Consider the following 12,220-nt stretch of genomic DNA (forward strand, 5'->3'; position numbering starts at 1 on the left):
GTGTGTTTGGTGGCGTGATCATTATTATTTAGAGTCATTGCGTGCCTATTGATTTGAACACGATCCGTGTATCCATCATTTCCTGGTCTTCTCTAAAGAAGAGGGACCAATGGAAACGTTGTCATGTTGCCGTTGGTCACCATGGAAACATTCATTAGCTAACAATGACATTATTGTTCTATTAATATAAAGGGAGGTCAGGTACTCTTTAAAACAGCTGCTAGTTATGGGTAATTTTTACTGAAGTACATTTCAAAGTTCTTTACTTTGACTTGAGTAAAGAAGTTTAGTCAGTACTTCTACTTTCACCAGAGTATTTTTAAACACGAGTATCTGTACTTCTACTTGAGGAAAGGATGTGTTGGTGAACTGCAGGTCGGCTCTGGGTCAAGTTACAGCCTCTCGATGAGTGAGAGAATCTGAGTTTCATCAGATTTCTCGTTGCTTTCTGGATGACATCGAGCAGACGGATTCCCCTAATCAGGGTCTGCAGCGGATGCCAGATCTGCAGATTACACCGCGCTGCCAGAATGTGTTTATCGTGTTGGACGGCGTCCCGGAGCCGGGATACTCTCCATATATCCGGCTAATTGATGCTTCAAACAGACAACCAGCAGTTTAGTCCGCTGATTACAAACGGCAGGGCAAAGGTGGGGGGTTATAGCGTTATAGGGGTTCGTTTTTAGAGTAAAGTTATCGCTGTGCTCAAGGACAAAGACCAGGAATTAACACAAGATATAAAACAAGAACAAATGAAAAAGAGGTTCAAAGCCAGGCCAACATCAGGGAAATCAAGGAGAAAACGGGTAAAAAACACGACGTAAACATTTCGTAAAATCTGAATTTAAAAATAGAAAAATTCTGGTAGAAATCAGGTTGAAATTAAACAATAAAAACCGGTCGAAGTGTGGATAAAAAACAGCTTTAAAACAAATGCTAAGGAAGGTAGAGAATCAGGTAAAAAGAAGACACGTCGTTTATATTGTTAATTCTTGAAAGCTAGTCCTGTTCAGGCGGTGTGGATGAACTGGAGCTGCTGAATTTAAAGTGTTTGGATGTTTTAATAAAGTGTTATGTTGTTAAAGCAGCCGACATGACTTCAATGGATCAATGCTTTGTTCTGTGGCGGCACATGAGAAGTCTTCCTAAAGGCACGTCTGACAATGCCATCTTTAGAAACCTTCTGTATAAATAAGCATTTGCCAATAATGGAGGCGTGTGGCGCAGTGGGTTGTGCGTTGGTGTTGGGGTCAGGGGAGCACAGGTTCAAACCCCACTGGAGTCAGCATGTCGTTGTGTCCCTGAGACACTTCACCCCAAAGTGCTCCTGTGGGGATTGTCCACAGTATTGAGTAAGTAACGGTACGTCCACACAGCAGCTTTGAAACAAATCTTGAAAATCGTGTCTGAGAGCTTGGGGATTTTTCGCGACCAACAACCAATCACATGAATGTCCCGCCCCCGGCATACAAAGCAAAAAACCCCGGGGATTTTATGCGAGCAATATATATATATATATATAAACTCCACTAACAGAAGAAAACCTACCAGTTTCACCCACTGTCTCTGCCACCTCCCTCCATGCCTGGTTCCTCCGGTTTGTATCCCGGTAAATAGTTCTGGTCGTAAAGAACCGGGTGATTTGCTACCGTAATTTCTCGTTTGGAATATGAGGAAATGAACTGCGGTCTGGCTCTCCCAGCTTGCACGCGGTTTGATTGGCTAGCAGTTGAACTGTCAGATTTGCATAAACGGGATTTGATTGGCTGACGCTTCCAGCTCAGCTTCAAAAGTTGAACATTGCTCAACTTTTGAATCCTGAAAATCCTGAAAATCCTGGAAAACTTTGCTTTGCTTCCCCACAATGCAGTTCGGTGAAAAGCGAGGCAAAGTGACGTCACCCCATTCAAAGTCAATGGGCAGAGAAGCGTTGGAAGATTTGTTTAAGGCTGCTGTGTGGACGTACCGTCTAATAAGTAACATGTAATGTAATAAGTCTGTAACATTATTAAAAGTGCAGTTAATATACTCCCCATACACAAAGCCTTCTTCTTTCACACATCTCCATTATATGTGGGATGTAATTATAAACAGCCTTCAGCCAATATTAACACTTTCAAATCTGCCATCTATTTAATATACGCCCTCTCATGAAGAAACACACATATAAAGAAAATCACTTCCCTGTTTGTAGATAATGTCATAATATCAGATAACAATTCATTATCACCTCTAAATAATGACTTGTTACCAAATAATTATGATTTGTTGAGTGAAGCAGTTATTATGAAGTGTTTTTGAGAGATATTGCGATGTTATTTCGAGAAAGCTTGTCACTATGATGTCTCTACTTTCCATACCTTTTAGATGTTGTACAGGAATGAACACAAGAGTATAAAATGGAAAAAGAAAGTGTAAATTAGATCAAATTCTACTGATGTTTGCAGATGAAGCCTCCTTTGAGATATTAAGTCATTATTTGTAAACACCAAGTCATTATATTGACATATCAGGTCATTCTCTTAGGATACGTCCTTATTCTGAGATACTAAGTTGTTATTTAGAGATATTAACTTATTATTCTGACATACTAATTAATTAGAGATATTATTGGAGGCGTGTGGTGCAGTGGAGTGCGTTGGTGTTGGGGTAAGGGGTCTCAGGGTCAAACCCCACTGCAGTCAGCATGTCGTTGTGTCCCTGAGACTCTTCAGCCCAAAGTGCTCCTGGGGGGATTGTCCTCAGTGCTGAGTATGTGAGTCGCTTTGAATAAAAGAGACTAACAAGTGACATGTGATGAACTCATTACTCTAAGATCTCTGAGCTTTCTCTTCTGACTAACCCTGACCCAAAGTGAGCCTCGTGGAGCGACCAGAAGCAGTTCCTTTCCTGCGAGGACACGGCCATGCAGGCTGTAATTAGCGAGTGAAATCAGATGAGAGTAATAAAAGATGCAGGCTAACGTGTACATGGCTTCCAGTCGGCTGCGTCCAGATGCTGCTCGGCTGTCGGCGATGAATGGATGTTTATGTCATGCAAAAGAGGAACTATTGTCATCGCTACGAAGTGCACAAGCTGCAGAGGGTGGAAGTGAACGTGTACACAAAGAAAAGGTTATGTAATGTAACCGGATTCAGGCAGCGAGGAGACCTGGGACGATCAGAGAGCGGCTCAGATGATGAGGTCGGCAGGAGGCGGGTCCACGGGATCTGACAGGAAATGCAATTTGTCATTTTTAGCCAAATCATGTTTGGTGTTTGGATCAGCGTCCTCTGGACAGAAGACGTAGCCCTGCTCATCCCCATGTCTTGTTCTGGTTTTATAGCTGGTGTTATTACAATGCTCTGACGTATTATTAACATTTACATTGCTGTTTATTCCACATATCTTTGGGCCTTTTTACACAATGTTACCGCTTTGTTTACATACTCAAATAATAATTCCCTGATATTTGTTCTGATAGGTTCCTCATACTTAATTATTCATTTGATTATATTTTTTTTCACATTATATTTGACATATTTACTACATATTTTAATGACATTTATGACATTTTATTACAACACATTTCAGGGTTTTTTCCACATATTTTATTAGTAATTTGTATTTATTTTATTCACATGTTTTTATCATTATTTTAGACATATTTAACAAAAAATTGTACAACATGTAATTCAAACCTTTTATACAGTTTAAGTTAAATTACATATTGGACTGTAATCTCCCATAACTTTGTTTTACAAGCTATTTGTTTATATTGTTCACATTATGCTAACTTCTCTCATTGTGTCCGTCCTCTGAGCGAACAGCCTCTCTCTGCCTCGTGTATTTCTGCAATCAGACGTAAAGACGAGAGTTAACTCTAAACGAGAGTTTTAATATCAACAGGAAAGAGAGAGATGTGCCGCTCGCTCTCAAATGAATTAATTTGAGAACTTAACTTGAACTTAGCGTCCAAAGCTCTGCTGTCTGAAGGGAGAAAATCCCTGCAGCTGGTCCAACATCTGGAGCCGCAGATCCACACGCTAATGAACACGGAGTCACATCACATGTTCTATAACACGGACTGCATACTGTACGCTGCAGCAGAGTGCATTGTGGGCCGTGGAGCTCGCTCCCCTGCAGGGGGGCAGAATAAGGACTTAGCCTCAAGAGATAATGATTAAGAATCGATCAATTAAAGATTTTAAGATCAAAATGATTAGTTTCCAAAAAAGGACTTAGTATTGTTTAAATTGTGATTAAGTATCTAAAAATGTAAGATTCTAAGCTCAAAGTAATGACAGAGTTCAAAATCATAACTAAGTATGTCAAAAAAAAATTACTTAGTATCCCAAAAATAGAAACATTAGCACAAAATAAGAACAAAATATCTAAAAAATAATCACTTTTAAGCTCAAAATAATGACTGAGTATTGTTTAAATTGTGATTTGGTAAAAACAGATATTTATTAAGAGTCTAAAAAGTAAAGCTTTTAAGCTCAGATTGATTACAGCATCTCAAAATAATAACTATGTCAAAAGATTTCCCAAAAAAGAGATTTATTAGTGCAAATATCTCAAAATAATCACTTTAAACCTCAAATTAATGACTTAGTTTACTAGAGATAATGATTAAGAATCTACAAATTAAAGTTCTAAGCTCCAAATGATGACTGTATCTCAAAATAATAAATAAGTATGCCAAAGAAATGACACAGTGTCACAAAAAGAGACTTACTAGCTCAAAATAATGACTATATATCTGTAAATAATCACTTTTAAGATCAAAATAATGACTGAGTTTCAAAATAATGACATAATATTGTTTAAATTGTGATTTAGTTGTTATTTTAAATAAGATTTTAAGCTCAAAATGATGACAGTATCTCAAAAATAATGACTTAGTATCCCAAAGATGAGACTTATTAGCTTATTAGCTCAAAGATAATTACAAAATATCTAAAAATATTAACTTTTAAACTCAGAATAATGACAGTATCTCAAAATAATAACTAAGTATGTCCAGAATGTGACACCAAATAATGATGACTTGATATCCCAAAGAAGAGATTTATTAGCAAAAATCAATAATGAAATATCTATAAATAATCACTTTTAACACTAGAACCGCCAACGGGGTCAATTTGACGCAGAGCTGTTTTTTATTGTATTTAACTTTTTTTTAATAAAATATTAAAGTCTCCCAGTCCGTGACTTCTCCTGAAAGTGTGTTATGTAGCACCTTATGTTGTTAAAAATTGTCAATTTGAAGTCAGATTGAAGAAATCGCCAAAGAATTGCCATTTATACCTATTTCCACCAAGCGGGTCATATTGACCCCACCCCTTTTCGCGCTATGGATTTTGCATGTAAACAAACATGACGTGTTGCTATAGCAACGCCTTTTGTCTTCTGCGGTTCCTCATAGATTGATAGCGATAGTCTGTAGTGAAGGAGCGTGCTCCCGCTCACGGGAGACTGCTTACGCTGCGCTCCGCAGCAAACAGCTGTTTGCTTTTCACCCAACAACGACAACCGCCTCACGAAACCCTATGTAGTACCGTTGATAAACGAAACAATTTAACAAAATTGCTCGTCAAAATACCAATACCACAGGACCATTTTTTTCTTTTTAAAGCAATACTTTTACTTTGAAAATCAATGCATTCTAATGCTGGGTCAATTTGACCCCGATGGCGGTTTTAGGCATAAAAAACCTCTGCCGGTTCTCGTGTTAAGATCGAAGTAATGACTGAGATGACTGAAATTGTGATTAAGTATTTAAATATTAAAGCTTTTAGCCCAAAATGATGACAGTATCTCTAAAAAAATAACTAAGTGACACAAAATAATGACTAAATACCTCAAAATAATGATTGAGTAACTAAAAATAATTGTGGACAACACGTTTACACCTGTGTGGTGTTCAGGGTCGTGTGGGGTTCAGGCTTGTGTGGTGTTCAGGGTCTCTCAGGACATCAGAGCTTCAGAGGAAACACGCCTGCAGACTCCATCTGTCCGCTGCACTTTATAACAAAACTAAAAATAAACATAACCTCACATCTCGTCCACGGAGGTGTCGGAGTCCCGCTGAACCGCAGAGGCAGGAAGGACTCGTGTTTATCCAATATTATAAATATCATATATTAATAATCATAATAATAATTCATTCTGTTTAGGAGGCGCCGTTCAAAGCACCCAAGGACACCTTACAATTCATAACATATTCTAAGGAAAGGTTTAAGACGGTACAAAAGGATGTTATCGTATTACATGCAGAAGATATGGTTTCTGCACCAATGTTTTGAATATATGAATTTATATGAATTTGCAAATGAACTCAAACACGACTTATTTGCTGCTTGATTCAAATCAAAACGTTTTGCACAACGAATCTGCAGGAGAAGTATGTTTCATACAATCCTAATTGGCTCTGTTTTAAGGCTTCTTGGTTTCCTATATGCTAACCCACAATCTGAAACGATGAAGCCAATTTCTGCAAAGACAAGCCAGACAAAGAGCACAGAACATTAGCCAAAAATCCACATTTGCATTGCTAACTGTATGAAAAATGGACCATTATTTGTTCCCTAGTCCTGCTAACAAACAAGCTCATAATGCTAGCTCACAATGCTAGCTCACAATGCTAGCTCATAATGCTAGCTCACAATGCTAGCTCACAATGCTAGCTCACAATGCAAGCTCACAATGCTAGCTCACAATGCTAGCTCACAATGCTAGCTCACAATGCTAGCTCATAATGCTGGCTCAGAATGCCGTATGACTTCTGGAAACCAAAAACACAAAGAAACAAAACAACATGACTTTCTTGTCTTAGCCAATAAGAATCAAGTGTTGGGGTTGTTATTGTTTCTTGTTAGCTTTGGATGCTAAATGTTTGTTGACGTCTTATAGTTCAACATCACCAAAGACTTAATGACCGTTTCTCACTGAAAAAGCCACATGTTGGGAATCATACCAAACAGCAACACCTACGTCTACCTGAGGAACTTTCATTTCTTTAACTGTTTGCTTTCTTTTTCAACTCTTATATTTGTTATTTTTCAGGGCGTATTTTGTTGATTAAAGTGAGAAATAAGAAATATGAGCTACTGAAATGTGTTCCTTTTTATAATTGTGACTTAAATGTGAGAACCCGTGTTATAATGTGACTTTTTCTATCATTACCTCGATGTATGCGTGTATGGTGTGTTTTGAATGAACCTTTTGTGTAGTTCTTTCTTTACCTGTTGGAAATGGAATCATTAGTCTTGCACGTTGCATATAAAGCATTGGCATTGTTCTGCTGCTCTCACACACACACACACACACACACACACACACACACACACACACACACACACACACACACACACACACACACACACACACACTCACACACACACACACACACACACACACACACACACACACTATGCTCTCTAATGGCACGCAGGACAGCCCATAATAATCTGTTTTGAATCATTTCCATCTCGTCCATCCAGTCGAACTCAAACTCTGATTGTCATCCTGAGAAACACGAACAATGCTGAGGTCAAAAGGGGACTTTAATATATATCAAATGAACCAAACGCTCCATATGGAGGATTAATGTTTACCGTGAGAACTCGACCAATCCATAAAGGTCCAGAGATCTGTTCATAGTTACTGCGGGTATCAGGGGCGATGTTCAGGTTGCCATGACCTCCACAAAAAGTGCATTGTTTTAGCAGATATATTGACCAAATGTGACATCATTTCTGAATGGAGGCCATCAGAGGACGGGTCAAAGGTCAAAGACATAGACTCTGGTAATAGAAAGTTCTTCAATGATCAAACACCTAAAGCTAAAGGAGTTGACTTGATACTGATGCTTCCGTATGATCGACAGAAGCAAACAAGACCATCAGCAAGAAGATCAGAAATAAATGCCGACTCATCACAAACTAAAAAAGGTTGACAAATACCGAAACCCAAAATAAACGTGCTGCTCTTTACACGTGTTTAGAAAAGCTTTCACGATGTCCTTTAAATTGACATTGTCTCTTCTCAAGCGACACATTACTGTCAACGTTGCTCAATATTAGCGTACAGTGCTGTTTCTGTTACGAAGCCAATCAGAAAGCAAATTGCTGAACGACATTGCGATGATGGCATCATTAGCCTAGTTTAGGATATTTTACTATAACTAAAATCAACTCCTAATCCACTAACCCCTCGCTCCTCTTCCACCTAGCTTAGCACTTTTTACTTTTGTTGTTATTTTACTTGCTTGTGAAGCGCTTTGAGTCCCAGGGAAAGCGCTTAATAAATAACAGGTATCATTATTATGAAGAAAATGGGGCTAACGTTAAGTAAGTTAGTCGGTAGTTGAGTAGCTTAATCCTCGGCAAATTGGAAATATTAGTAACTTTAAGTAACAAAGTATCCCGGAGCGTTAATGCCAGTAAGTGTTATTTTAAATAAGATGTAAGCTAGCGAACGTTAGACTTTCTGCTAAAGACTATACCACACAGTGAGGCCTGTTGCTAGCTGCCATGCTAAGTCCAGGAAAAGCAAAGGAGGGCTACTCTCTGAAACTGCGGCCATTTCATTATTCGGCCAAATTAAAAATTGTAACGGTTGTTTTTTTGCTGCAAATTTCTGCAAGAGAGTATTGCGACCCGTTGATGTACGCTACAACAATTGGCTTCCTGCTTGACACACATAAACATTGCAGTTAAATGCTAAAACTGTCAATATCAGTATCAGAATTGGAACGAATGATTGGCGCTTTGACACCAAGATTATAATTGCGTCACTAATGTTACTCCATACAAAAGGAGCCACATGTTGAGCCTGAAACACATGAACACTCCCCAAAGCAATTATAATATTACAGCTAGCCAAACATCTCCACATTTTGATAGCTAGCATTCGCAAAAAACAAAATGACCTTCCCACATCTTAACATATTGTCATTACGACCTTGTTTACCGTAAAGCAAGCTAGCAGTCAAAGAAAATCACATTCTCTTGAGCTCCAAAAACACTGAACAAAAAGTGACTATTGTTGTTTCGATAAAGCAAAATGTGAGGAAACGGGACAGGTTTGCTCGCCTGTAACAGATTAAAAGGATTCTTCACAAAAAATGCTGAGTCATGTTGTGCGTGAAGACATCAGGAACATCTGTATTAGTGCGGTACATGTGACACAGATCCGATGATTCCCAGCAAATAAAAGCACATCTGAAAGGATAACGCACTCACCTGGTGTCTGTGCTGCGCGGTCTCTCCAGATGGTCTCGGCTCTGTCCTCGTTTCTTGGCTGTCTTTCCCTCAGTACTTCCATATGTTGTCCTTTTTGTTTGTTTTTAAATGTTCTTAGTTTAAAAAAATCATAAACAAGGCTACAAATCTTCTCTTTTAGGTCCTCTGAGAGTCTCATTTTAAACACAGAACCTGAGTGGAGGAAAAACAGGTCTCAAAAATATACGTCTCTACGATAACACCAGAATCAGTTTCATAAATATCAGGCTTTTTGGGAAGATATGTAGCCTACACATCTGCTGCATTTCAGCGTAAACATAATGACTAAAATGTAGGGTACGAAAAATAAAATTTGGCTTTTTTATTCTTTTAGTTGCACTGCTGAGCGCTGCCTGCTTTATGCAGTGAGTGTTTGTTAATCCTTGATTATCTGCAGCTCAATCATCCTTAAATGTTATTTAGGTGTTTTTAAAAGGGACACCGTGTTGCATCACATGCACTGACCGCAGTTTCTTCCTCAGTTTTTTTTTTCTTCCACTTTACGGATGTGCTTACCAGATGAGGGGATTAAAATGTGCTTTTTATAAATCAACCCCATCGCTCTTAAAACTTTTCAGGATTGCAAATGTGTTGATCCTCCATGTGCAAAGACCTAAGAGCCCGTTAATGGGTGGGTTTGGAGGGGGGGGGGGGGGGTTATTACTCTAAACAACTATTAATATATACTTTTGTTTAAGTCTGCACTACAGGTCCGTCTCCCTTGTGTTCAGGCAGAAAGCGTAAAGGGATCTCTTGAAGTTCATGCTGCTGTTCGCCTTGATGTTCGCCTTCTCCCCAGGTGAAGTCGCCGCGTCGTTCTCCGCGTCCTGCTGCGACTTCGTGGAGGATTTACTCCCTTTTCGCTTCACTTCCGGACTTTCCGTCCCGCTGTTGGCATCATCTTTCAGGGAGGACTGGTCCTGGTCCGACTCCCGGTGGTAGAAGTAGTTGAAGTTGGACACGATGACAGGAACAGGCAGAGCGATGGTTAAAACTCCGGCAATGGCGCACAGCGAACCCACGATCTTCCCCCCCACTGTCACCGGCCGCATGTCTCCGTAACCCACCGTAGTCATGGTAACAACGGCCCACCAGAACGCGTCCGGGATGCTGGAGAAGTGCGACTCCGGTTCGTCCGCCTCGGCGAAGAACACGGCGCTGGAGAAGAGGATGACTCCGATGAAGAGAAAGAAGATGAGCAAGCCCAGCTCCCGCATGCTCGCTTTGAGAGTTTGCCCCAAAATCTGCAAACCCTTGGAGTGTCTGGAGAGCTTGAAGATGCGGAAGACGCGCACCAGGCGGATGACGCGCAGGATGGCCAGCGACATGCCCTGCCCGTTCTGGTGCTCCTGGCCCTGGGGCTCCGGGCTCTGCTGCTCCGCCAGCTCCGTGCACACCGTGATGAAGTACGGCATGATGGACATGATGTCGATGATGTTCATCACCGTCTTGGAGAACTCGGACTTGCTGGGACACGCGAAGAAGCGCACGAACAGCTCGAAGGTGAACCAGATTACGCACGTGGTCTCTATGATGAAGAAGGGGTCCGTGAAGGTGAGGGACGGCCGGGGAGCGGTGCTGTTGTCCGGCCGGCTGGTGACCGGAAGCTCCCGCTCGTCCCGGAACTCTGGAAGTGTCTCCATGCAGAAGGTGATGATGGAGATGGTGATGACGATAACGGACACGATGGCGATGCCTCGCGCCGGCATGGAGCTCTCCGGGTACTCGAAGATGAGCCAGACCTGCTTCTGGAACTCGTTCTGAGGCAGCGGTTTCTCCTCCTCCTTTACGAAGCCCTCGTCCTCCCTGAACTTCTCCATGGCCTCCTCCCCAAGCTGATAAAACCGGATCTCATCCGCGAACACATCGATGGACACGTTCACGGGTCTCCGGATCTTCCCCCCGGACTGATAGAAATACAAAATCCCGTCAAAACTCGGTCTGTTCCGGTCGAAAAAGTACTCGTTCCGCAGCGGGTCGAAGTACTTAATCCTCTTGGCTGGGTCTCCAAGCAAGGTGTCCGGGAACTGGTTCAAGGTGCACAGCTGGGTCTCGTACTTGAGCCCCGCGATGTTGATGAGCACCCTCTCGTTGCTCTCCGTGTCCAAATCCAGGTCCATCAGCCCCTCGTCGAACAGATGGGGACTGTGGTCCGCGCGTAAAAGCGCATCCATGGTGTTCTCGCTGCAGCTGAAGGTGTTGTTCATGTCGTTGATCTTCCAGGAGCTGTGCTGATGATGAACGAGGTGAGGGTGAGGAGGAGGAGGGTGGTTCTGCTGCTTTGTGTTCAGCTCCTTCCCGTAGTCCTCTCCGAGTCCAGTCTGCACGAACTGAGGGACATCCAGCGCGTTCCGGCAGCTCTCCTCGGCATTGTGTCCGCCGCCTCCTCCGCTCCCTTTCGCCCCGCCGTTCTCAAAGCTCACCAAAGCGATCTCCATTCCGCAGCCATTCACCGTTAACGCGCGTAAAACCTCGGAGACTTGTTGAGCCGCGGCGGCGCGAACATCTTTGTTGAGCTCAGCGAAGTTAAAAAATCGACAGGGAAAAGAGGAAAGTAAAAAAATAACCCTGAAGGATGGAGCTGCTGTTTACATGTATGACCTGCTGGATGGAGTAAATACTAAAGAGCAGAGCAGAAGGACCCGGATGAGGATGGAATTATTCTTCCGACGTCAAAAGTGCGGTTCAGACCGTTTAGCTGCCTCTGAAAATGTCTGTGGATGTGAGACAAGCTGTCATCCTAACTCCCCCCCCCCCCCTCTCTCTCTCTCTCTCTCTCTCTCTCTCTCTCTCTCTCTCTCTCTGGGGGCGGGACGCGCATGTTCATTTTCCCTTGTTTAATATGGCAACAAAGTGCGCGCACTGCAGCACTTGCTTCTGGGTTTGGGTCATTCAAGTGACAGATTATTTGGTAAATATAAAAACAAACACATTCACAATGTTGTTCTCTT

The 12,220-nt window shown here is 41.7% G+C and overlaps 1 protein-coding gene across 1 annotated transcript in view; it reads right to left on the reverse strand.

The window, feature by feature from the left end:
* The window catches only part of LOC307021986 (potassium voltage-gated channel subfamily A member 1), a 47,440-nt gene extending 35,493 nt beyond the window's left edge, over positions 1–11,947 (reverse strand). The window contains exon 1 of the mRNA XM_079654556.1: positions 9,231–11,947. Coding sequence (XP_079510682.1) covers positions 9,974–11,707 — 1,734 coding nt within the window. The 5' untranslated portion in view covers positions 11,708–11,947 and the 3' untranslated portion in view covers positions 9,231–9,973. The remainder of the gene's footprint in view (positions 1–9,230) is intronic.
* Positions 11,948–12,220: the final 273 nt, after the last annotated feature.

Source organism: Notothenia rossii (assembly GCF_949606895.1).
Source record: "Notothenia rossii genome assembly, chromosome: 10".
In the NCBI taxonomy this organism is placed as follows: Eukaryota; Metazoa; Chordata; class Actinopteri; order Perciformes; family Nototheniidae; genus Notothenia; species Notothenia rossii.